The sequence below is a fragment of the Acanthopagrus latus genome, chromosome 22, assembly GCF_904848185.1.
Source record: "Acanthopagrus latus isolate v.2019 chromosome 22, fAcaLat1.1, whole genome shotgun sequence".
Taxonomy (NCBI): domain Eukaryota; kingdom Metazoa; phylum Chordata; class Actinopteri; order Spariformes; family Sparidae; genus Acanthopagrus; species Acanthopagrus latus.
In genome coordinates, this window is record NC_051060.1 from 25,800,063 (window position 1) to 25,826,036 (window position 25,974).

A 25,974-nucleotide genomic window follows, 5' to 3' on the forward strand; every position below is an offset into this window, starting at 1 on the left:
TGGATCTGTGCTTCTCTGATCAGACTTACAACAGTCCAAAGATTCACTATAGATCATGTGACTCCGAGTGTTTGACCCTGCTATAGAAGGGTCAAGACCGGAGGATGTGGTCGAGTCTGAGGGATTGGTCTGGACTGTTTCATCCTTTGGGATGCTGTTGAAGCGGCTGACGGAGCTCCTGACCAGCCCAGTCGGGATGTAGGTCAGGCTCTCTCTGCGCTGCAGGCTGAAGGTGACACCCTGGTTCTCAGCGCTCTCATAGTAGCTCTTGATTTTACCGATGAGCATCTGGTCCTGTTTGGACAGAGTGGAGTCCCGTCTCCTCCGAATGCTTCGCTCAGAGTCAAAGAGGCTGTCATCCCGAGGAGACAGCATGGTCAAGTCTGTCACGCCGAAGGTCTCTGCAGGATCAGAACAGATACTGTTGAAGCGCAAAGGTCCATCGGTGGGTTCAGCAGAGAGGCTGAGGCTGCTGCTGGTCCTACTGGGTAACCGTGGTGAAGCACAGCCAATGGAACGAGCATCGTCCTGGGCCACACTGCCTCGTTTGATGCTGTTAGTAAAGTGCTGAGCGATGGCGCTGGCTTTGTCCAGGACAGAGGAGGGAAGGATGCTGGTGGTTTCAGCCTGTTTTTCTGCTGACTCCTTCACGTCGCCCTCGTCCTCTGAGGATTCTTCACTACTCAAAGTCTTTGAATCTGAATCTGTCATGGCAGAAGATGGTTTCTCTGTTGACTCTGGATCTCCCTCAGGCTTCAGGTCTTCTGACCTCTGAGGAGACACTGGGATCAGTGAATGTGTGAAGGACAAACTGTCTGGATCAAAGGACGGTTCAGATTGTGGGTTTTCTGTTGGTTCAGGCTCTGACGTCTTCTCCTGTGGTAGCTCATCTGTGGAGGCCTGGAGGAGTAAATCCATAACAGGAACAACAATCAGAAGTGGAAAACAGTTTCTTTACTATCCCCTTACCGCCAAAGCAAACCAAGTTCTGGTTCAACCTGTAAACCTTTTAAGAACTGGTTCACTTCCATGGGCAAGAGAGCCATCGCAGAGTCTCAATACATTTCCCAGCACTGCCAGGAACAACTACGGATGACGACATCGACACTTTACAGGTGTTGCTCCCGGCTTTACCAACATCTGCATCCAAACATGACTGGTGTCTAACCCCTTCAGTCAGAAGAAGCTACACTAACTCTAGTTTTCAAAATGGTTGTCATAAGCAGTTTTACGATAACCCAATTCTTTGTTCCAGACCAGCCAAGTGTTGGTGCCACTCTTGAACCAGTTTCACTGAGCAGATACAATTTCTTGGACTGTCTAAACACAAATAAGTGGTTCCAGGACCAGTGACTGAACCGCATCGGTCCAAAAGGGGTACAAGTTCTTCTGATTCTCAGCATGAGCGGAACATAAACTCTGAGTGCAGGTTTGAGGGACATGACTCAGTTTTAAGACGAGAAAAAAAAAGTTCCTCATCAGATCAGGTCAGTACCCTGATCCCTAACCCGACTAGCTGAGTGATCCTCTCAGGGACGTATTGATCACATGGATATTGTTGAATCCAAGTCATGTGCTGCTGCGCTGCTCTCATACAGAAATCATTATATTTATTTCTCTTCATGTTTACCTGCTCACATGTCGGTCCAGCTCCACCCGGCTCGTCTTCCTCAGGAATTTGGCCATTTTCTGTATTACAGCCGTTGGCAGAGACGCTGTCGCCGTCCGCCTCCTTCAGCAACAAACAGAAAAATATTAACTTCAAATACAAAATCTTTAATAACAGATGATTGAGTCACATAGTTTCATATTGTCAACAAACAACAAGCTGCTGTGTTTCTGTGTACTCATCATTAAAGGGTCACTTCACACAAACCAGACAAAAATCATGTTCTCCAACAATGTGTTGTTTATTCTGTATGACCCGCAGAACGTCTTCAAATATCATCTTATCCAGACGCTTTGAGCTTGTTGGTAGAAAGAAATCTGACATAAAACCGCTTCATGCTTTGACACCGCAGGAAGTTTCTCTGTTGAGTGAACTGACCCTTTATCCCTTCAGCAAAGTGATAAATCCTGCACAGCAGCTTCACACCGAGCACAAACTCATTCTCTGACCCAAACATGCAAATAAAAGAAGCAGCACAGCAACCGAACACCGAGAGGCAGCACACTGGATCCAACCTGAAGACTCGGTTCTGTTCAGAGGTCAGCTCTGCGGCAGGAGAGTCGGACCACACTACATGACGCCAAAGCTGCAGGTCAGCTGGAGTGAAGCTCCGTAAAGCAGAACAAAATGAAATGAAGGAAAGAGTAGTTCAGGTTATTAGTGTGAGCCACAACCTGAAGTGACCGGTCCGAACCACTGCTGGACCTCAGACTGAGGCTCAGTGTGACGCCTCTGATCTCAGTCCGTCACCAGCTGCTGTTAGTTCCACACATGAAGCTCATGCAGACAGCTGAGAGCTCCTGACAGCAAGTGGTCAGTGGGACTGTTATCTGTCTCTTTAGTGTGTTATGGAGCGGACGGGTGGAGGACGCCATGTTGGAGGAAACCTGAAGCTGGCAGCAGAAAGCCTCACCGTCACCATGGAGACCCTGAGGTGCCAGCAGGAGATGGCAGCCAGCACCGAGCTGGCAAAGTCGTCTACCTGCTCGTCCTCCAGCAGAAGGTCGTCCACCTCGCCATCCTCTGTCTGATGAGACCGCTGAGGAGACAACCTCCCCGCCTCCTCCTCCTCGCTGCAGAGCAGTCGCTCCAGGGAATCCCTCCTGCTGCCCAGCTCCTCCTCCTGCTCCTCCTGCTCCTCCTGCTCCTCCTGCTCCTCCTGCTCCTCCTGCTCGGCGGCTCGCTCCGTTCCGGCCTGGCGGCTGGTGGCGGGCTGCAGAGAGCATCTGTGTTGCTGAAACACACCCTCACTGTCTGAGAGCTGCAGGACGCTGCTCATCCTGCTCACCGTTCAGGGGACTGATGGACCATCTGCTCCTCGGACCCCCGGTTACTCTACATAACCTCTGTGTAATCTGATTACTCGTTTAGAAAACTGTAGCACTAATGCAGAGAATCAGCTAAAGCTCCTCTCAGCCTGTATGTCTGTGGAGGAGATTATGATAATAAAAAAAACAAATTCAAGCGAGACGATGCAGTTTGATCAGCGGTGTGTTTCATGAGCTCACAGGTTCGTGATCACAGCCTCCTCCAGCGGCCATGTTGGTTCTGGATGTGTTAACTTCTGTCTGGTTACACTTTCAAAATAAAGGCACCAAAACTACCTGGTTAAGTTCAGGAGAAGATCACGGTTTGTCTTAAAATAACTACGGCCCTGAAACCACTGCGTGTCCTGCAGAGGTCACTGTGGAGCAGAACCACCGTCACTAACAGAGGATCATAAGAACTGACGCAGCAGCGGCACTTTGGCAGAGTTAGCTCAGGAAGCTAACAACAACAACAGTGACGTTAACAGATCTTGATGAAGGACCGACCACAGCAGAGGATCGGTGTCCTGTTACCATGGAGAACTCTGGCTCTGGTTTGGTGACAGGCCGCTCCAGAGGTCACAGCCATAATTAGCACAATGCATGATGGGAGCTATAGTGAGGTGGATAGCTTCACACAACATTCAAACATCTCGTCTTGAGTGTGTGTGTGTGTGTGTGTGTGTGTGTGTGTGTGTGTGTGTGTTTGTAGCAGCTCGTCTCTTACCTTTACGATGGCTGTGATGAAGAGGAGGGTCAGCAGCAGAGGAAGAAGAGCAGACGGTTAAACACAGTAAAATGTTCGGGTCAGCAGATTGTTTGATCTCGTTCATCACAACAGTCTGTGGCAGTGATGTCGTCGTGGTAACAGATACAGTAACAAACACAACACTGTCTCGAAGCGTCAACACAGTCTGTTTGACTCGTCCTGTTTGTTGTCAGAGTTTTCAGAAGGTTCTGGTCTCACCTGAAAGGTCATGTGATTAAAATACTAAAAACAGTTAACAGATAAACAAGCTCAGGATGGAGAGAATCTGACAAGATGAAACTAAAGTGACCAGCAGATGTATTCTGTGAGGTCAGTGAACGCAGCACGAGACAGGCAGTGGTGGTGGTGTTTACCTTCGCTGCTCTTCAGTGTTTGTTTGTTCGGCTCTGAAGAAGGAAACAAACATATCAAACAACAGATCAAAGAAGATATTGATGAAGACACAAACAGATGTGTGTGTGTGTGTGTATGTGTGTGTGTGTGTGTGTGTGTGTGTGTGTACCTGACTGTCGTCGTCCCTGGCGACTCTCTCTCTCTCGTGGAGACTCGTCCGATTGAAAGGACTGAGCTTTGTTTGGCCGCTCAGGACTGTAGCGATACCTGGGAGGGTCTGCAGGGGAGCAACAACAATAAACAACGACAACAATAAACAACAACAACATAACTGAGTACAAACATTCAGTGTTTGTGTTCTTTCTGCTGCACTACGACCAGCTGACTGCCGCTCCTGACAACTGTACACACTACTGTAAACATACAGCTGATCAGTATTTCTTTATTGATCAACAAGACACTAATCAGCTAATCACTAATCAATTAAGGTTGTTAAATTGATCTCAACTTCAATCAGCTGTGAGATTAAAATATACATTTATACAACATGTTTATGTTTAACATTTACTCACATGTAGGATTCATCTCCAAGATGGCGTCTTTAGCCTGAAACAAGCAAAACAACAAACAGTAAACTGGTTAAATGCTGGTGATACTGGTGTTAGTGGTGATACTGGTGTTAGTGGTGATACTGGTGTTAGTGGTGATACTGGTGTTGGTGGTGTTAGTGGTGATACTGGTGTTGGTGGTGTTAGTGGTGATACTGGTGTTGGTGGTGATACTGGTGTTAGTGGTGATACAGGTGTTAGTGGTGATACTGGTGTTAGTGGTGATACTGGTGTTGGTGGTGTTAGTGGTGATACTGGTGTTGGTGGTGATACTGGTGTTAGTGGTGATACTGGTGTTGGTGGTGTTAGTGGTAATACTGGTGTTAGTGGTGATACTGGTGTTGGTAGTGTTAGTGGTAATACTGGTGTTAGTGGTGTTAGTGGTGATACTGGTGTTGGTGGAGTTAGTGGTGATACTGGTGTTGGTGGTGTTAGTGGTGATACTGGTGTTGGTGGTGTTAGTGGTGATACTGGTGTTGATGGTGTTAGTGGTGATACTGGTGTTAGTGGTGTGCGACCTTTTGTGGGATGATGGCGTGGTGATTTTCCAGGATGAGGCGTTTGATGTGATGAGCCCACAGCTTCTTCTCCTCCACTGTCTTTGCCTGGAAACATTGACAGCAAACAAAGATTTCATCAGAGAGACACCATGTTTATATTTTACAACTCTGAACGCATCACAGTTAGCATCAATAACATGTAAATATACTGTGTGAAACAGGACGACAGGTGGAGAACAGGTGCAGACAGTCTCACCTGGACAGTGTGAGGCTGTTTGGGGTGTTTGTAGTGAGTCACACTGAAACTCAGAGAGTCTTTGGCGCTTTCAATCAGCATCAGAGTGGAGCACTGACAGCAAACACACACAAACACAGAGTGATGTCACAGACTTGGATGTTTATCAGCCTGCCAGAGGTTAAAGATTCTTTCAGATGAATTCATATGTTTACCATCAGATCTGAAAATGTCTTTGTTCCCAAATCAGCAATCAATGATCAATATTTCTAAGTGGTGCATTGCAGTTGGGTGAGAAGTGATGTCACGGACCCCCCCAAATATTTCATGTGTTCAAGTGTCTGGTGTGTAAATGAGGTTCTGTGTAGAACAGTGAGGTCCTCACAGAGATGTGCGTCTTGTAGACATAGTGTTCTCCGCGGCGTTTGGTGATGAGCAGCATGCGGTCGAACAGGAAGAGTGTCCTCTCGTTTTTAGCTCGATGGACCTTGAAGGTGCCCTCCAGAACCAGTTCTCCATACGTGGTGAGGTCCGGCCCTTTCCAGTTCAGCAGCAGAGACTGAACCTCCTGAAGGACACACATACAGGTTAGCATGATGTTAGCTTAGCATCGTCATAACAGCTGCAGCTCTGATCAGGTATTTACTCCTGTAACTAAAGCTGTCAGGTAAAGTAATGGAGTAGCGAGTGAAGCAGCGAGTAAAGTATCAGTGCTGAGTGATCATGTGACGGACCTGCAGTCTGACGGCGTGCTCGTGTTTCCTCTTCATGTCGTTGATGTACCACGCCACGCCCGTCATGGTGTAGATCGCCTCCTCCACCACCTCATACCCCTCCTCCGCCGGGTCAAAGTGCTTCGCTATCTCCTGCATCATCGTCATCATCATCATCATCATCATCATCACCATCATCACCACCATCATCATCATCATCATCATCACCACCATCATCATCATCACCATCATCACCATCATCATCATCATCACCACCACCACCATCATCATCATCCTCATCATCATCCTCACCCTCACCACCATCATCATCATCATCACCACCACCACCATCATCATCATCCTCATCATCATCCTCACCCTCACCACCATCATCATCATCATCATCATCATCACCATCATCACCACCATCATCATCATCATCATCATCACCACCATCATCATCATCACCATCATCACCATCATCATCATCATCACCACCACCACCATCATCATCATCCTCATCATCATCCTCACCCTCACCACCATCATCATCATCATCCTCACCCTCACCACCATCATCATCATCATCATCATCATCACCACCATCATCATCATCACCATCATCACCACCACCACCATCATCATCATCCTCATCCTCACCCTCACCATCATCATCATCAGTGACATCACTCAGGTGTGTTACCTGGAGCAGCAGGTGGTATTTAAGGATCCTCTGAACCGGTTTAAGCAGGTACGAGCCGAGAGGCAGTGAACGCTTCAACGCAGCCTGACGCTCCCGGAAGAACTTGGCGAGAGATTTGTTCCTCATGCACTCCGTCAGCGCTGCGACCGAACTGCAACAGGGGGCAAAACAAACAGGTGTGATTAATGAAAAGGTTGTGTAAATAAAGAGAACCAGGTGTGATCAGCCAGAAACAAAGAGGTGTGAAAAGGAACACTAATTGTACCATCATGTGTGAACCAGGTGTGAATGAACAGAGACGAGTGTGTGCGTGTAGAAACTGGTGCAAACAGGGAAAGAACCGACACCAGCAAATAGAAATAGGTGTGAACAGATGCACAGAGGTGGTACAGTACTCACTGTTACTGCAGTAACAATGAATACTGTATTTTTTTTACTGCAGTCACAGTACTGCAGTAACAGTACTGTTACTGCTTTTTGTGTACTGTATTTTTATACTGCAGTAAAGAAATAGTACAACAATAGTGTCTGCAGATCGTCACTACTCACTTTGGGTAGTTGGTGCAGTACTGTGTGTAGATCTCAAAGTACTCGCTCTGAAAGGAGACAAAGACATGATGGAGTATTACTGCAGTAAATGAAGTAAAAGTACTGCAACACCACAGCGTGGTGACATCACCGCACTGTGACATCATTCAGTGACTGCGAAATATTAATAAAAAAATGTATTCACAGAAATAAAATAATCCAGAACAAACATCTTGATGTTTATTAGTAGTTATTGATGACGAGTTTGTGTCGTTTATCATTAATGTCATGAAATCAAACAACAAAATGATTCTGATCGAAAATAAGTGAAAGATTTAAAACAGCTGATAATTAACGACCACCTTGTTGATTAATTACAGTCTGATTGATTCTAATGGGTGAAAACTAATTTATGAAATATGAAGGAGTTCAACAAATTCAATTTACAGAAAGTAATCATGAATAAAGATTTGTGTTCAAACTGTGAGCTATCAAACTGCTTCTTCAAAATAAAAGTAGAAAATGACTTAATGTTCTGATCCAGTAAAACCTGCCGGTGAACGATTCTCACCTTCATGACAAAGCACCTGGCGACGCCCACCGGGTCGTTGTCACACATGTCGAGAGCCTGCAGAAGCTCGCTGTCGACAGAATACACTGTTACCATGACGACAGCAACAACAACAACAACAACAACAACGACAGGCTGACTCAGTCACAGGTCCGGTCAGTAACGGTTCTGGAGCTTTGGACCATGTCACACCTCCCCCAGAACAGACTGACGCGGCTGGATTGTTTAAAACAACACTGATTTATTTTTTTGTGACTTTGTTCAGTCAATCAAAGGAAATAATCTTATTATATTTAATAATCATATTGATCTGTGCTGACAGCAGGTGTAGTGACACCACCAGTCCAGCAGGTGGAGCTGTCAGATCAGTTTGTCAATAAAGTTTTGAACTTTAAATGTTAAAATCAGTTTGTGGATGAAACAAAGTGACGAGTGAAGAATCTGCAGCAGGAAGTTACATCAGAACAAGAATACAATAACAGAAGTGATCTGAACTTTGAGTCTTCTGTTGGTTCTGCTGGTTCTGGAGCTGCAGACACCAGCAGAACTTCACTGGTCACTGAGTCACCTGTTGAACTCGTAGATGTCCTCAATGTTTCCAAACAGAGAGCACACCTGCTCAGGACGGATCGACAGATCACACTGATCAATGATGTGGGCCAGGTAGTCCTGCGGGGGGGAGACGCAAACAGCTGTGAGTTCTGGCCCGTCCAGCATTAAGCACACTGTAATCTGATTACTTCTGTCTGGATCACTGTAGTCACATTTGAACTTTTCATGTTTTTTGTTTTACTGTTTTTACTGAAGTCACAATGTTTCAGTTTTATTTAAATAAATTATTCCCAGAATCAATTTAAATAATAATTTAATAAATATGTGTGTGTGAGAGAGAGAGACTGAGTGTGTGTGTGTGTGTGTGTGTGTGTGTGTGTGTGTGAGACTGTGTTAGTGTGTGTGCGTGTGTGTGTGTGAGACTGTTTGAGACTGAGTGAGTGTGTGTGTGTGTGTGTGTGTGTGTGTGTGTGTGTGTGTGTGTGTGTGCAGCAGGTTATCTGATCCTCAGTGTTACATAAGTGTTAACTGTTACAACTTAATCGGGTCTTAACAAGTTAATTTTAGTGGCGGCGGCTCAGAGACTCATTAACTGGTCGGTCCTGGTCTGTTCTGATGTTTCTACTCATTCAGCAGCTCATGAATGAAACTCCATGAAGAAACATTAATTAAATTTATAACAAACTATTAAAGTTTTTACCTGCAGAATTAAGATTTTGACATGTTATGACTGAATATTTTCATATTCAGGTTTATTTCAGTTTTTTCTTGCAGACTTTATAGAACATGTGACGATCATTAAAGATAATTATTTATACGTCTGTTTAAATCCTGTAGCATCCAATGTCAACGACTTTTATTCTGAAGGGTAACTCTTTCAGTGTTACGTTTCCTGTCATTTTTCTGTACAGTTAAAATATGTCATGTCATGTCATTGTCCGTAGCTGCTTATCCCTTTCCATGGGGTCGCGGGGTGTCGCTGCTGGAGCCAATCCCAGCTTGTCTCAGGCGAGAGCAGGGTACTCCCTGGACAAGTCGCCAGCTCATCGCAGGGCTCACTGATGACCTTCAGTATCTCTCCCCAAAGGACACTTTGGCATGCAGCTCAGCCCGCTGAGCTACAGCCTCTGGATGTTGGTGATCAGCTGATGAATCATGAATATTTGTGATTGTTATGTTGACATGAGAGGTAAATATAAAGTATTAATAACAATGTCAAAGTGGCCCACGATGACCTGCGTTGATGACCCGTTTTCTCAGAGAACTACCCAACGGTACAAACAGTCCATTCCTGTCGTTGTCCAGCAGACGACCAGGACACAGAAACTCCATCAGCAGACACACCTCACCTCATCATCTCCTGTGTTCAGTGCTTGTCAGGTATTGGTTTGTAAAAACAAACAGTGAGGGGCGGAGCTGAGGACTCACCTCTACGATCATGCGCAGGTCTCTGACGTACATCCTCTCTGTCTCAATGATCTCCATGACGACCCGGTCCAGATAAGTCAGCTGAGGGTTCGGCGCCATGCTTCTGCTTATGAACGGTGACACCTGCTGGCGGGGGCTGGAGGCTCGACTTGCCGTGGACTCTTTGTTTTTGTTGTTGTTATGTATGAGGCTGAGGCCCCGCCCCCTCCGGTCAGGCTCACCCTCTGCAGCGCCCCCTCCAGGGCTCAGGTCCAAGTCGGTGTCGGGGTTCTGTGTGGATGGCGGCGGGGTGAGGTTGTCGTCTCGGTAGGATCCGGACCCCGAGGATATCGTGGAGATCAGGCTTACCGGGCGTCGGTCAGAAGAGTCGGAGGGCGTGGCCGACGGAGCGCGCTCATTACTGCTGATGGAGGCGGTGGACAGGTGGGGTGACTCTGAGGAGAGAGGGAATTTCACAATAAGAGTCCTATCATGACCACAACTGGGAGACTTTCACAATAAGAGTCTTTATGTGATCACAAGATGCAAACTTTCACTGTAAGAGTTTCAAGTTACATCATAACAAAGATGGCCGCTGGTGTTCTGAGCCCTGTTTGAACTTTGATGAGTTAGTTTTTGTTCCTGACAGTTTCATGATGTCACACACTGATTATTGTTATCAACATCTCCCTGAACCAAAAATATACCAGTACCAGGTGATGACTGGTTCTGTTCTGTTCTGAATCATGACATCTGTAACATCTGGACGGTTTCAGGTTATTTTCATCCGCCTGAAGAATTTAAAGAATCTGTGTGAACAGGTTTGTTCAGGCTGAAGACGAGCAGATGGATCCTGTTTCTGTTCAGGTTCCTGTGAGTCAACACCTGAAAACTGATATTATAATAAAAGTATTCTAGATCAAAGTTATCCTTATGTAATAGATTACTTTGATGTACGTGACAACAGCTTCATCTCTTCTGAGGAGCCTCTGAGCAACACAGCAGCTCACTGAACCTGTTTCAACAGTTTGCAGTGAGTGAACACAAACCGTCTCTCAGCCAATCCCATCTCAGCACATCACAAACATCCAATCACAGTGAAGCAGCAGGTTCCCTCCACCCAGATCCACCTGAGAACATGAAGCTGCTGATTAACACTGATCACATTTGATCAATAACTCTGATTGATTGTGGATTGGTTTGATCTGTTGTTTTGATTTCTGCTGTCGCACGGTGGCCATTTTGAGTTCTGGTGGGGAACAACTTCACTGTAATTTAAAGTTTATTTAAATGTATGAAGAATATTTACAGCTGATTTCTGTATTTCATAATTTATTTATTAATTCTAACACAAATTTAAAGTTTGCGGCTACAAATTAAAGTGTAATGTTCCTTTAAACAAGTTAAATCAATTTATTTACTGCTCACATTTAAAAACTCGTCTGTTGTCCAAAGTGCTAAAATAAATAATCCCATTAATAATAGTGATGCGATTTAAATGTATGTTGAAACAAACGTTAATTGCAGGGTTACAATCAAAGTAGAAGACTAACTAGCAGCTACATGCTAGGCAGACGTGAGCTGCTGGAGCTCTGATCAAACTAAACGTCGGCTTCGTTTCAACACTTTTAGCTTCATCTGTGAAATGTTGAATGTTTGTGATGAGAAGCTGCTGCAGTTTTACACTCTCGCTGCTCAAAATGGCCACCGTGAGGTTTGGGTTGGTGTTAGCGAACATACCGGCTAACCATAAATATCTGAAGAGCAGCGACACAGAGAGTCCACCTGAGACAGAAACACAACAACAACACAATGACACTTCAGATCACAGTGAGTCTGTTCTCATGCTGCTCTGTTAGCACACGAGGCTACATGCGCTACATGTGTGATTATAACAAAGACTGTTCAGAGTTCAGAGTTGCTCCACAGAGAACTAGCTGTAAAAACAAATTTCTCAGTTCAAAGTGTTTCATGAATATTCATGTTTTATTTTTTGTAATTCAAGTTTTATTGTTTTTTCCTTTGGTGCGTGACAATTCAGTGCATCACAAACAGAGACGTTTCTTGGTGGAGTACAGAATATTATTAGCCATGTTCATATTACAGGTTTATTATATTGTATATCAGTGTGATATATGTCCAGAAATTATTCCATGCTGGTGCTTTTCCCTTTTTAGCAACATTTATCAGTTGAGCATACCCTCATAAGAAGCTGTTTGTATCGTAGCGTTAGCTCATTGTTTTAATCCTGGGTTTTAGGCATTTTCCAGTGTTTAAGTATCGTCCTAGAAGCCACTGTGAAGCCAACCATGATCACAGAAAACTCTCTACTTGACATGTTGTGTAACTGACGTCTGTCAGCTAGTAGACAGAGTCTAGGAGATATTGGTGAGTTTCTTCTGACCCAGTTACCTAAATATTCCAAAATGATCCTCCAGAAGGGCTGGATAGTTGGACATTCCCACATACAGTGTAAAAAAGTTCCCGCTTCTTTCTGACATGTCCAACACAGAGTGTTATTTATTACTCCCATCCTACATAATCTTAAAGGTGTCCAATAGTATCTGTGTATAATTCTATATTGGATGAATTTCCCTTTTGCTTCCCTCATGTGTTTTCCCTTGTCAGATAATATGTTCAACCATTCCCCATCCAACATTATACATCCCAAGTCTTTCTCCCATATCACCTTTAGGTTATTATTACTAGGTTTTAATGATTAAATGTGAAAAAGAAGATGATGATGATACAAACAGAACCTCAGAGACATCAGGACCGTCCGGACCGTCCGGACCCGTCCAGCCTCCATCTCTGACGTCACGTCAACAGTGAGACGTGTTCCTGCAGCTCACAGGAAACAAACCCGACATCACAAACACACCGAGGTCAGAACTCAGATCCACTTCAGAAAATGTTCTGACACAGAACGACTGTGAGTTTATTCACTGAGGCTGTGTCCGAAATCACTCACTACTCCCTACACAGTGACTACGCCATTTTGTAGCGCTGTCCAAATGTCTAGTGGGGAATATTATACCCTATATAGTGACTCAAAGTATCCCACAATGCATCGCGAAAAGTAGTGTACAACCGATGGTCACTCACCAAGCAATATGTACCATCATGCATTGTGCTGTGGACGAGCACATGGAGGTTTCAATTCAGGTTTCAACTGCGCGACAGTAGTGACATCATTAACTGCGCCGGAGTGTCTGAAAGTGTGTTTTTATTCCTGCCGTTGAGCTCCTGTATGCTGCACTATGTTGGACTCCCTGTGGGTGATTTCAGACACAGAGTGTGAAGTCACTTCTTCATGTTCAGAAACAGAAGAAACACCCGGAAACAAAAAGCTGCTCCGACGCCGACGCATCCAATCAGATTCAGCTTCAAATCTGACAAATGCCGGGTTTTCCCATTCTGCTGGTGAAGCCTGAACACAGCATTAACACAGCTTTACTCATCAACATAGAGAAGAGTCAGCACCGATCAATAAATCACTGACCAATAATCACTGACCAATGATAAACACAAACATCTGAAACCCCATTCGAACTCCTTAAAAACCTGTGTGTGTGTATGTGTGTGTGTGTCTGTGTGTGTGTATGTGTGTGTGTGTCTGTGTGTGTGTGTGTGTGTGTGTGTGTGGTCCAGTCTGCTGTTTGAAACTGTTTTCATTCAAACTGCGCACACACACACACACACACACACACACACACACACACACTCTGTGTCCGTTAGCTGTTTGGCTTCCTGCCAGTGTGAGGTCCGCGAGGCGTTCACTGACCCAGCAGGAAGTCAGTTTATGGACTGCAGCTGATGATAACAGACGACCAGTCAGAGCTCAGTGTTACATTCAAACACACACATGACCTTTGACCTCTGCAGCCGTTACAGCAACACAGACTTCTCAGACCAACACATTTAAATCACACTGACAATATTTCTGTTCTGTCAGACTGGATCTGTGTCTGACCCACAGAGACAGTCTGAGGACTGAAACAGAACCTGGACGCTGACGCTCTGCAGAGACTCACCGAACCAGCGGCGGACCAACACTCTCCGAAGCCCCCGCTCCTCCCCGACACTCCTGAAGGAGATCCTCACCTCCTCCTCTGAACATGAACACCTCACCACAGCTACATTTCCTCCTCCTCCTCCTCCTCCTCCTCCTCCTCCTCCTCGCCACATGAACCTCTGATACCCCATCAGCTCAATATGATCCACAGACTTTAAACAGCTGCTCCTCACAACATGAAAAGAAGAACATCTGTTTTCCTGCAACTTCGCAGACCCTGAAGAGACACCGACTGTAAATACAAAGAGCAGGAGGAGGAGCAGGAGGAGGAGGAGCAGGAGGAGGAGGAGCAGGAGGAGGAGGAACCTCAGACAGAGGAGGAGTCTCTCAGAGGAACGATCATACAGAGGAGGAGAAGGAGGAAAGCACCCCAACCTGACTTCCTGTTCAGAGCCGTTAGCTTCATGCTAACTTCAGTGTTTCAGGCTGTGAAGAGCGTGTGTGTGTGTGTGTGTGTGTGTGTGTGTGTGTGTGTGTGTGTGTGTGTGAGAGCGAGATTCTGATCCACACTGGGAGTAGCAGCCTGACGCTCTCACACTACCAATCATTAATTTTGACAAACATCAGCAGAGTTTAATTGTCATCTGACTTAAAACAGGAAAACACACACACACACACACACACACACACACACAAGTGATAACACTAAAAATAATAATAATGTGTTTGAATCACTCTGGTTGTGTGTTTGTTTGTTTATGTCACTGAGTGTCTCGGGGGGGCGGGGCTAACAGGGAGGATAATGGCCGACTGTTCTAGAGACACAACGGAGGTCTGTGACCACGACGTCTCGTCCTGATGCAACACTCATCCATCGGTGGTGGACAAAATAATAGAAACACCTCTGAACACAAACAGGAAGCTGCCGCAACACAAAAACACTCCGGGGTATATATCTATGTGTGTAATTTCAGATTTCAGACATGGACAAAAGTATGTGGACCGCTGAACACATCGTTGTCCCTGAAGGCTCATCTGATCAATAATATTAAATATTCATGACTATAATGGTCATTTTTCTGAGTAGAAATTTAAAAACATTGCTTATCAATCAATCAGCATATTAATTAAAATGTAAAGAGAATAATAACAGCTGATTGTGAGGTTCCTGTCTGCACCGACGCATCTATTAATCAGCAGTGAAAGTTTGTTTTGTTAAAATCAGTGAGATTTTAAATTCACTTCTGAAACATCAAGACTGAATGGTTTTATTTCATGATGTCAGAAAGTGCAGATTTCAATCAGTTACTGACTCACTGACATCCAATCATCAATCAATGAGATCTGGATTCTTTCAGGCCCTCCAGCATCAATAATCAGAGATAAACATGATTACTGAGGATGGAACAGATTCAGTAGGTTCTGGTCCGGAGTTTTAAACTTCAACAGGTTTTAAATATTTTAGAAGAATAAAGATATTATATAATATATATTTCATTCAAGTTCACTGAGCAAAGAACAAAAACAGTAAACTGTTAACAATCAATTTGACATCCTGATCAGAGCTGATCAATATGTTGATCAGGGTGTGTTGAAGAGTTTCCTTCATTAGAAACTGAAGCAGGGATGTCCACATACTTATGGCCACATAGTGTTAACATGTGTCCATACGTCTGCAGTGTCATGATTACTTCCTGTCTACCTGACGACACACCTGCAGACTTCAGATCAGCTCAGTCCTGATGTCTATCAGTCTGTGCTGACTCACGGTTGGTCGGTTACATGCAGGAGGAAACATTCAGTCCTGAACATGTTGACGCATCACTTCCCGTCAGTGACTGTAATCAGTGGGTGAGTCTGTGGGGGAGGAGGGGGAAGATTATCAGAGTTCCTGCGTGCCTCGAATGCCTCGCTGTGGGAGGATTAACCCCTTGTTGCCCAGCAGAACTCCCAGAATCCCTCACAGACCACCTGAAGTTGAGGTCACAGGTGAGTGCAGACCTAATTAAAACGTGAGGAAACACAGGAAGTTTACATCCTCCAAACACCACAGAAGAAGAGTTTTAACGCTCCAACAACACTTTGATCTGACTCACAAATCTAAATGTCCTATTTCCTGTCTGATGTTTTACTGTGTGTGTGTGTGTGTGTGTGTGTGTGTGTGTGTGTGTGTGTGTGTGTGTGTGTGTGTGTGTGTCTAATCTGTAATAATGAGGATTGAGCAGGTTGTTAATCCAGTCCAATGACAGAAGAACCAGCACAGATTACAGCACAACAACAGCGACACGCTGTTCTGGCCAATCAGCTGCTCCGATCTCCATCAGCTGATCCAAACACCAAAACAAACCTCATTCTGTTTGATCATCAGGATGTTTGAGTCAGCTGGACTGTTGTCATAACAACAGATATAAACACAGGTACAGGAAGTCACCAGGGGTCCAATCAATGAAGTGATAAACTTCTAAACTAAAGTCTGCAGGGGGGTTATTGATCAGTGATCATCAGTCAGCACAGATAGACACAACATCAGATCAATTGACACTTCTGTGATCAACGTAAACCAATAAAGACAGAGTTGATGAACCAGCAGGACTCACTGCTCACCAGTAAGACCAGCATGAACCACAACAGACCAGTTCAGCATAAACCAGTACCGACAAGCACAGACCAGTAAAGACCTGAACAGCAGTGTACACCAGTATACACCAGAGTACACCAGTATACACCAGAGTATACCACAGTACACCAGTATACACCAGAGTATACCAAAGTACACCAGAGTATACCAAAGTACACCAGTACAAACCAGAGTACACCAGTATACACCAGAGTACACCAGTATACACTGGAGTATACTGGTACACTCTGGTGTATACTGGTACACTCTGGTGTATACTGGTACACCAGAGTACAAGTGTAAACAAACAAATAATGTACAGATGGTTGTTATGTAACACAATAAAGTCAGCTGGTTTCCATGGTAGCAGAGTCTGGTCATGTGACATGAGATTAGCTTCAAGTGAAACAGACACAAAGACACACACAGTCACACACACACACGCACACGAGGATCCAGGTGTATGGTGGGCAGAGCCTCCGACTCTAAAGACTACAGTACCCATGATCCTCGGGGGCAGTGAAGCTGCAGGGTGGCCACCAACCAAACTTCACACAAAAACACCACATTTAAGCAGCATGTGTCTTCACTGTGTCCTCACTGCCTTACATGAAGCCCTGTGATTGGCTGCTGCAGACACATTCAAGGTCACTGATCAGCTGATCTGATCATAGATCAGTTAGACATTCAACTATTTCTTCACATGATTTTCTGCTCATTCTAAGTGACTAAGAAAATTCACTCATGTACTGTAATTATGTTCCATGTTGAGTTACTTAACTGGTTACTTTAGTTACTCGTTACTTTAGAGATTACATGCTGCATCAGAGCCAGACATACGTATCATTTTAACACCATAGCTTTACTCCTGGTGTGACTTGCTGTACTTGTTACTGCTCACTGAACACTTCACTGTACAGTGCTACTACATTTATTGTAGTTCAGAATGTGTTCTGCTGTAGAAGTGGCAAAATCCCAGCTTACCTCAAACACAGCGCAGAAAGAGTCTGGAACCAGTACTGTTCAGGTCCATTCAGGTCTGTTCAGGTCTGTTCAGGTCTGAGTGTGTTGAGTGGTCTGAGTGTGTTCAGGTGTCTGACAGTGTGTACCTGCAGCTCTGTCAGGAGGAGGCGGGACTTAATCCTATTAGCCTCAGTGTGAGTCGGCGCCTCCTGCTGATCGTCTCTGAACTACATCCAGTTTTATAACTGAGTTAAAACATCACAGCATCCTCCAGGATGTGAGGAGTGTCAGAGCTGCAGTCACCTTCTAAACAGTGAGGTTAAATAATCAGACATCAAGTCAACAAACCGTCAGAGCAGTAACAGTACCCAGACATCATACTGCAGTAACAGTACCCAGACATCATACTGCAGTAACAGTACCCAGACATCATACTGCAGTAACAGTACCCAGACATCATACTGCAGTAACAGTACCCAGACATCATACTGCAGTAACAGTACCCAGACATCATACTGCAGTAACAGTACCCAGACGTCATACTGCAGTAACAGTAGCCAGACGTCATACTGCAGTAACAGTACCCAGACATCATACTGCAGTAACAGTACCCAGACGTCATACTGCAGTAACAGTAGCCAGACATCATACTGCAGTAACAGTACCCAGACATCATACTGCAGTAACAGTACCCAGACGTCATACTGCAGTAACAGTAGCCAGACATCATACTGCAGTAACAGTACCCAGACATCATACTGCAGTAACAGTACCCAGACGTCATACTGCAGTAACAGTACCCAGACATCATACTGCAGTAACAGTACCCAGACGTCATACTGCAGTAACAGTACCCAGACATCATACTGCAGTAACAGTACCCAGACATCATACTGCAGTAACAGTACCCAGACATCATACTGCAGTAACAGTACCCAGACGTCATACTGCAGTAACAGTACCCAGACGTCATACTGCAGTAACAGTAGCCAGACGTCATACTGCAGTAACAGTACCCAGACGTCATACTGCAGTAACAGTACCCAGACGTCATACTGCAGTAACAGTACCCAGACGTCATACTGCAGTAACAGTAGCCAGACGTCATACTGCAGTAACAGTACCCAGACTTCATACTGCAGATATGGAAATTACATACTACTTTTCTGAGAAGTATTAAGGCATCTGATATAAAATGTTCTACTTCCTGTTTCAGTCTGTTTGAACATGTGACCTCTGATAGTTTATACAGGAAGTGATTCACTGAGTAAAGGGTGACTGGTTACCATGGTGACACAAACAGCTGTGTGCTCAGTGACATCACAGAGGAACTGAACTAATATTGATTGATCAGGTGTGTCAGCTCACAGAGGTTATGATTCATGCAGACACACTGAAGCATCTCCAAACATTAACACTCATGCTGGAACAATCAATCAGAGAGCCTGAAACACCTGAGGTCAGAAACAACATCTTCAATGAACAAAAACAAACAAGAACACATGAGAAGTAAGAAAGATTAAAAATGATGTTTTTTTTTTTTTTTTTTAACCATAATAATATTATAGGCAGACAGACAGGCAGACAGACGTCTTTTGTCCTCGGCTGCAGCTCGTTCCCTCCACCACTGACCACACACACACACACACACACACACACACACACACACACACACACACACATAGACGACAACAAAGACTGAAGTGTCACAGCTGAGCCACACACATACACCCGACACACACGCTCACACCGCTAACTGCTGCTAACTGCAGCCAGGACTGTGAGTCTGTTTAATTGTTTAGATTCTCTGCCCGAGCCACAGCCCGAGCCGGGTCGGGCCGGGCTGGGTTAGGCCCTTGATCAAGCATTTGTGTGTGTTCTTTTTCTTTTTTTAATAACACAAAATAATGACTATATTTCCAGGTAGAAAACGTGAAGCTCTCTTCTCCCTCCACTGTTGTTTGTGTTGTTGCAATTCTCTCTCTGATTAGGACTTATGTTACCATAGCAACAGCAGAAGCTCACATTACTGTTCACTGACGTTGTCAGCAGATATCAGACTGGATGACATCATCAACACGTAAACTGATCGATCAGGTTCATCTGTTAGTAACAGTTACCTCAGTGATCATCAGTACACTGACGATGTGTTCACTGTACTCGTAAAAAAACAAAACACGCTGTGGTGAAGACACGAGGAAGACGAGGAGACGATGAAGAGCTTCTTACCTTCATCCATGGGGACGTCATCAGAGGAGCTCAGAGATCCTTCAGGCATCACACTGTAAGGACACAAGATCAATACTCATCATCAGATCATCATGAGGACAGTCAGAGGACTTCCTGTTGCTTCACATGTTCCATCAATATCATCTGATCATCTGCTGTGTGATACACGATCAATAACACAGCACCATCAATAACACGATGATCAATAACACAATGATCAAAAACACAACCATCAATAAGACTACACCATCAATATCGCAACCATCAATAACAGCACAGTGACACTGATGACCCGACATCAGTGGTTCTGGTCAATCAGCTGTCAGTTTGAACTGATCTCCTCACACGATGACATCATGTGACCTTGTTCAGCCAATCAGGTTAGGCGCTGATGTTCTCTCATCTGGAGCGTGATGGAGCTTCAACGGGCTCAGTCAATATGTGTTCTGCAGAATGTTCTTGTGGTTCCGACTAGTGTTTGATAACTTTGTTAATAGGTGGCAGACCCTTCCACCTGTCTATCTCCACACAGTGTTCTGGACCTTAATGTTCTGTTCGTGCTTTGATCTCATCAGTGCTGTAAAGATTAAAGGTCTTTAATCTACAGACTGCTCCTTTAACTGAGGCAGTGATTCATCAGACTGAACTGACTCATGCGTTCAGGGACACAGCAGCTGATGTGAGGTGAAGGTGGTGATGCGTTCAGGGACACTGTAGCTGATGTGAGGTGAAGGTGGTGATGCGTTCAGGGACCTGTTGCCACTGTGACACATCTGAGTTCTGTGTTTCTGCTTATCACCAGCAGTGACACGATCCACTCTCTGATTCTGCTCCTGAGTCATCGTCTCCATCAGAACCAAACAATCTGACCGCGTCAGAGACAAACTGGACCTCTGCACTCGTCAACATGAGCATCAAGAACACGTTCAGTCACCTGATCCTGTCAGCGCCTGACAGACGACCATGAGGGTGAAACACAAACAAAAGCTTCTGTGACTGAAGTCAGAACTAAAGAACCAGACTGAGCACCTCTCTCTCTCTCTCTCTCTCTCTCTCTCTCTCTCTCTCACACACACACACACACACACACACACACACACACACACACACACACACACACACCAGTGTACAAACACAGAAACACTGCTGCTGATGTCATCACAATTTCTAATACGTGTTGATTCAAACTGTTTGATATTGATCTAATTAATGTTCCTTTATCACCTCTGAGGTCATCTATTGTCCAAGCAGCAGGAACCACGACTGAGTCCAGTTCTGACTGATGAGAACAGTTAGCAGAATGTTCCACATATCATCAGAACACACTTAGATAAAGTTTACACACTGAACACAGAGGGGGGAGTTTCAGGATGTTCTGATGTCATCATGAGCAACCAATCACCTGCAAGTCTCCAGTTAATAAGGTCATGCTCTGACCAGCAGGGGGCGATAACACCTGGATGAGAGCGATCTTAACTTTAGCATTAGCTCGCTGAGTTAGCATTAGCTTGCTGTGTTAGCCTATTAGGATGTTAAATGTCACACTTCCTGTCGGCTACACTTCCTGGTGAAATGCATTGTGGGACAGTTCTGGAGGACTTAGTTTAATATTTACACTGCAGATACCCGCCATGACGTTCCTCACTGGTTTGTTAACTACTCATTTTCTCATAAGCTTCATTCAGTCCGACCTCTTTTTGAAACCAGCGCTGTCGCCCCCTCACACCAGACATCAGAGATCGGACTGTCAGATCAATATCCTGATTAATAGCCTGTCGATCGACTGATCAATCTCACTGGCAGGGCTCCAGGTCTGGTTGCTGTGGTAACCACCACTCTGTGACGTCACTGAGGAGTCAGGTTATGCATCTGATCAGGTCACCATGGAGACACAAAGATGTTTATTATATGAACTAATTAATGATTGACTGTGTCAATGACACTCTGCAGTACGCATGTCTGTTAGATTAACACACGCGCGCACACACACGCACGCACGCACGCACACAGAGACAGAACAAGCAGTCACAGTTCCCCGAAGCATCTTTATTCCTGCACGAACCTCCGTTCAACAATACCTCATTTAAAGTTATTCTGCTTTTCTTCAAAGTTACACTCATCACTGATCAGAACCATCTGGCTTCTCTGATTCGATTCAACCCAAAGCTCACTTCGGCTCAACATATTTCAGTAGACAGCTTCTAATGTGATCAAATCACAGACAGAGTTCAGACTTGTTCCCTCCTCAGCGCTAGCTCGCTGCCGCTGAAGGGCGTGTTTTGGTGGCGAACGACTGCAGAAGAAACCGACTTAAGTTTAAATAAAAGAAAAACAGGTGTTGTATTAAACATCCATCTGATTGCAACAATTATAAAGTTATGAAACAGGAAGCAGTCATTCGTTCAGACACGCTCGCACTCCTCAAATGATAAGTTTTCCTAAAGGAGTTCTGTATCATAAGCCCCACCTACACAGAACGATGTTTAAGGTGTTTGTGACACTTTTTGATTTAATTAAACTGAGAAATCAAACGAGTCAGAAAAATCAGAACCATCAGAACATTCAGAATTCAGTGAGACTTTAAACATGTTGAGGCGGAAAGTGAAGCAGATTAAAACACTTCCGTGTCCACACACACACACACGCGCGTGTTTTTTTGTCTGTGTTGATGTGTGTGTGTGTGTGTGTGTGTGTGTGAACTCACCTCGCCAACTTTAACTTCAACTGTTCGAATCTTCAGTTCAGTTACATCCGACCAGAGTCACATCAGACCTGCCTGCCTGTCTGTATCTGTCTGTCTGTCTGTATCTGTCTGTCTGTCTGTCTGTATCTGTCTGTCTGTCTGTATCTGTGTCTGTCTGTCTGCTGCTGCTCCTGCTATACTCTGACACTCACTGCGCATGCGCCTCATTTAAAGCAGGACGTTATTCCTCCTGAGGTTCTCCTGAGAACCAGCAGGGGGCTCTGTGAGATCACAGGACAGGAGGCACTGATGGAATGTAATCGAGTACATTTACTCAAGTACTGTACTCAAGTACAGGCAGAGGTATTTAACACACCTTCACACTTGTACTCCATTATTAGACATCTTTAGTCACTAGTTACTTTACAGATTACACACTGCATCAGTTACTTTATTTGTACTTTTGATACTTTTAATCAGAATCAGAATCAGAATCAGAAATCCTTTAATGTTCCGCAGACGGGGAAATTTGCCTGTAACAGCAGTCTCGGGACATTACAGAAACAAGAGCAATAGCAAAATAGACAATATAAAATAGACAATATAAAATAGACAATATAAAATAGACAATGTAATTAAAAAGGAAAGAAAATAGAATCGGATTTACGTATATACATATTCACACGATATAGTGCAAGAATGGACTGTCATTTTTTATATACAGATTTTAAATATGTAAAATAAATACGGGTGATGAAATGAGTTTGCACAGACTACTGCACAGTGCAGAGTACAGGGTGAGGTCTATATGGAGCAGTGCTGGCTGTGCAGTCTGACAGCAGCAGGAGGGAAGGACCTGCGATACCTCTGCTTCACACGCTGAGGGTGGATCAGTCTGTTGCTGAAGGAGCTGCCCGGTGCTGAGATAGTGTCCTGCAGGGGGAGGGACTCCTGCACCAGCAGCAATGACAGCTTAACATAAGACTTTTACTCAAGCACTCTTCATATGAGTTACTGTCACCCTGACCAGAGAATATTCTAACACCATGAACACGTCTTATTGATTTATTGATATGATCATGTTTGTTTTATTTCCTTTGATCAGTCTTGCTGTTCACCAGGACTCATCTGATCGGTCAGTCAGGTGCCACAGGTGAGTCCTCAGAAGGTGAACAGTCCTCATGTCTCTAGTCTTTATCTCAGCAACACCACATACTAACACTCTTCATTTTACATCTGGGAATGATGACGATGTAATTAATAAAGTGCAGATGGCTGCTGCCTTAAAAAAACCAAGGACGTTCTTTTCATTTCATTCACATCAGATGAAACTGTTGGGCAGTGGGCCGCCATTTATTCAGGAACCGTGAGCTTCCAGTTGTACTAATGCAGTTGTGTGCTCCATGTTGTAAACGTCTTGGATTCTTTCCCTCAATTGTGTACTTTTGGGGGCGTGGCTTCAGCCTAGATGCTTGATTACCTGATTAGCTATAAAAAGTGGGACTCTCAGAAAACATGTTTGGCTGTTCTCTTCATGGTCAGCTGACAGTGTGATGTTCAACAGGTAAATCCCACACATCTTTATTATCAGTGTTCTCAAACCTTTTGACTGTCCAGTGTGTGTTTGTGTGTGTTTGTGTGTGTGTGTGTGTGTGTGTGTGTGTGTGTGTGTGTGTGTGTGTGTGTGTGTGTATGTGTGTGAGTGACCTCAGAACTGCCTGCAGTGTTCTGAGCTGTTGTTCCATGTTGATGTTATAAGTGGAGTTCTAAAGGTTCTCATTCTGATTTTCCATCCACATTGTTTCCAGCTGCTGGTTGTTCTTTGACCACAGAAGTCTCTCACTGCTCATCTGGATTATTGGGATCATTTCTAGTTCCCATTTCTCTTTAATATCTAAGTTATGTTCTCTTAACTCTTCCTGTAGTATCTTGTAAATATGTGATATGAACTTTATTCTCACTGTTCCTTCGGTTGTTGGGATAAAGAAGTGTTGTATTTTGGTTGGTGAGGAGCTTCTCCCATCCCTGATGACGATGTTATTAGTGTCTCTTTGTACCTGAAGAAGTCTTGGTTTGGTAAATCACATTTCTCTTAGAGCTGTTCAAATGATCTTAGGACTGCTCTGTCAAACAGCTGGTCCAAAACCACTGGACCGTCTCCTTCTGTTTCAGGATCCCTTGTCGCCTGGCTGGAGGACTCACAGCTGTTTGCTATCTTCATCACTCTGGAAATGATTGTGGGAAGTTTTTCCTCACAGTGTTTTTAATCCATACATTAGCAGCCCTATTTTTCATCCACATATCTGGATTCAAGAAAGGGATTGGATCCAATAATAAATCTGGGCTCCATTCCCCCCCCACACAGTGTCAGTGTCCCAGATATCCAAGCTTCCATCAGTCGGGCTGCCCCATAAATGTCTCGGCCTCCGCTGTCTTCTGTGCTGAGTAGTCTTTTAGATTTAAGTCTGGGTTGCTTGCCTTGCTGAATAAATGTATCCAGCACAGTAAAGGTGGAGACAGGAACATAGCTGTTAAGAGCAACCTCAGTTCATTCTTATAGTTTCTGTTCTTCCTGTCCAGGGTGGCAGGATGTCCCACCGTTGGCTTTAACAATTTTGATTGGTCTGTCTTGTAATAATTGCCAGATATCTAAATCTAAGACCAAAGGGAATCAAGCCTTCCTGACAACTGAATTGGCCAACGAACATCATTGCTTCTGATTTTCACTGATTGATTAAATAACCAGAGAGTTCTCCATATTCAAGGTGTCTGTCAGTGCAGGGACAGAAAATATTGGGTCACTTATATATGTCAGGATCTCATCTATGTGCTCCTTATTTCCCATGACTTTTATTTCTTTTATGACTTTTATGTTTTTTATTTCCTCATTCTGTCTTATAGATGCTGCCAGAGGTTTAATATTTATGGCGATGATCAGGAGCTGAGCCCCCTGTCTCACCTCTCTGTAGGTCACAGTACTCTGATGTGAGCTGTTTGGGGTTCTGGAAATAACTCAGACCCAATCTACACATTTTAGAAGAAATCCCATTACAAAAGCATTTCGTACAAAAAGTCCTAATTTACAGCATCAAACACTTTCTGTGCGTCAGAGTTTATTAACACTGAAGATTGCTTGTTTCTTTTAGCACATGTTAGTTGTGGTTGATGGTTCGTACATATTGTTAGCACTCTGCCTGCTGGGAATCAATCAGTTAATCAGAGTTGTAATATGTTTTTGAACTCTATGTACTAAAACACTTAGTAATTTCTGATCATTGCATATCGAGCTAACGGGTCTGTAGTGTTGGGTCCTTCTTTATGAAACACAGACGGCCTGTGACCGATCATCTATTACTTTAACATGTATTGTCAGTGAAAATCAGTGAATCAGCTGCTGCCTCGGCTGTGATGTCACAGGAAGTCCCGCGATTATGTGTTTAATGTCACATGTGAATATTTAATGTAGAGTTAAAGGTGCAGTTGGTGTTTGTGTCCACTGGAGGGCAGCAGAGCTCCAGTCAGCTGACAGACTGACGTCACATGATCTGATCATCCCTTTAATGTTTAACGTG

The 25,974-nt window shown here is 44.4% G+C and overlaps 2 protein-coding genes across 3 annotated transcripts in view; both read right to left on the reverse strand.

Annotated features, from left to right (window-relative positions):
• Positions 1-22,609, reverse strand: part of LOC119012735 (pleckstrin homology domain-containing family G member 3-like) — a 25,887-nt gene extending 3,278 nt beyond the window's left edge. Inside the window, exons 1-18 of one of the 2 annotated variants that reach the window (XM_037086825.1) lie at positions 22,424-22,609; positions 19,720-19,772; positions 11,636-11,680; positions 9,917-10,350; positions 8,505-8,605; positions 7,937-8,006; positions 7,387-7,433; positions 6,838-6,988; positions 6,156-6,287; positions 5,807-5,989; positions 5,443-5,535; positions 5,205-5,291; positions 4,651-4,684; positions 4,248-4,355; positions 4,099-4,131; positions 3,704-3,714; positions 1,631-1,732; positions 1-900 (exon numbers count right to left, since the gene is read on the reverse strand). The exon at positions 1-900 is cut by the window's left edge and continues 619 nt beyond it. In XM_037086825.1, the coding sequence (XP_036942720.1) occupies positions 1-900; positions 1,631-1,732; positions 3,704-3,714; positions 4,099-4,131; positions 4,248-4,355; positions 4,651-4,684; positions 5,205-5,291; positions 5,443-5,535; positions 5,807-5,989; positions 6,156-6,287; positions 6,838-6,988; positions 7,387-7,433; positions 7,937-8,006; positions 8,505-8,605; positions 9,917-10,350; positions 11,636-11,680; positions 19,720-19,768 (2,580 nt within the window). In that variant the 5' untranslated portion in view covers positions 19,769-19,772; positions 22,424-22,609. The remainder of the gene's footprint in view (positions 901-1,630; positions 1,733-3,703; positions 3,715-4,098; positions 4,132-4,247; positions 4,356-4,650; positions 4,685-5,204; positions 5,292-5,442; positions 5,536-5,806; positions 5,990-6,155; positions 6,288-6,837; positions 6,989-7,386; positions 7,434-7,936; positions 8,007-8,504; positions 8,606-9,916; positions 10,351-11,635; positions 11,681-19,719; positions 19,773-22,423) is intronic. The other variant, XM_037086826.1, reaches the window with a different exon arrangement.
• LOC119012806 (bromo and FHA domain-containing protein DDB_G0267958-like) lies at positions 1,647-3,697 on the reverse strand. The gene has a single exon (XM_037086966.1). It carries the CDS (start codon positions 2,946-2,948, stop codon positions 2,508-2,510), a length of 441 nt encoding a protein of 146 aa, XP_036942861.1. The 5' UTR covers positions 2,949-3,697; the 3' UTR covers positions 1,647-2,507.
• Positions 22,610-25,974: the final 3,365 nt, after the last annotated feature.

Coding starts and splice junctions, on each gene's coding strand:
- LOC119012806 (XM_037086966.1), bottom strand. CDS start 2,948: ATGAGCAGCGTCCTGCAGCTCTCAGACAGTGAGGGTGTGTTTCAGCAA.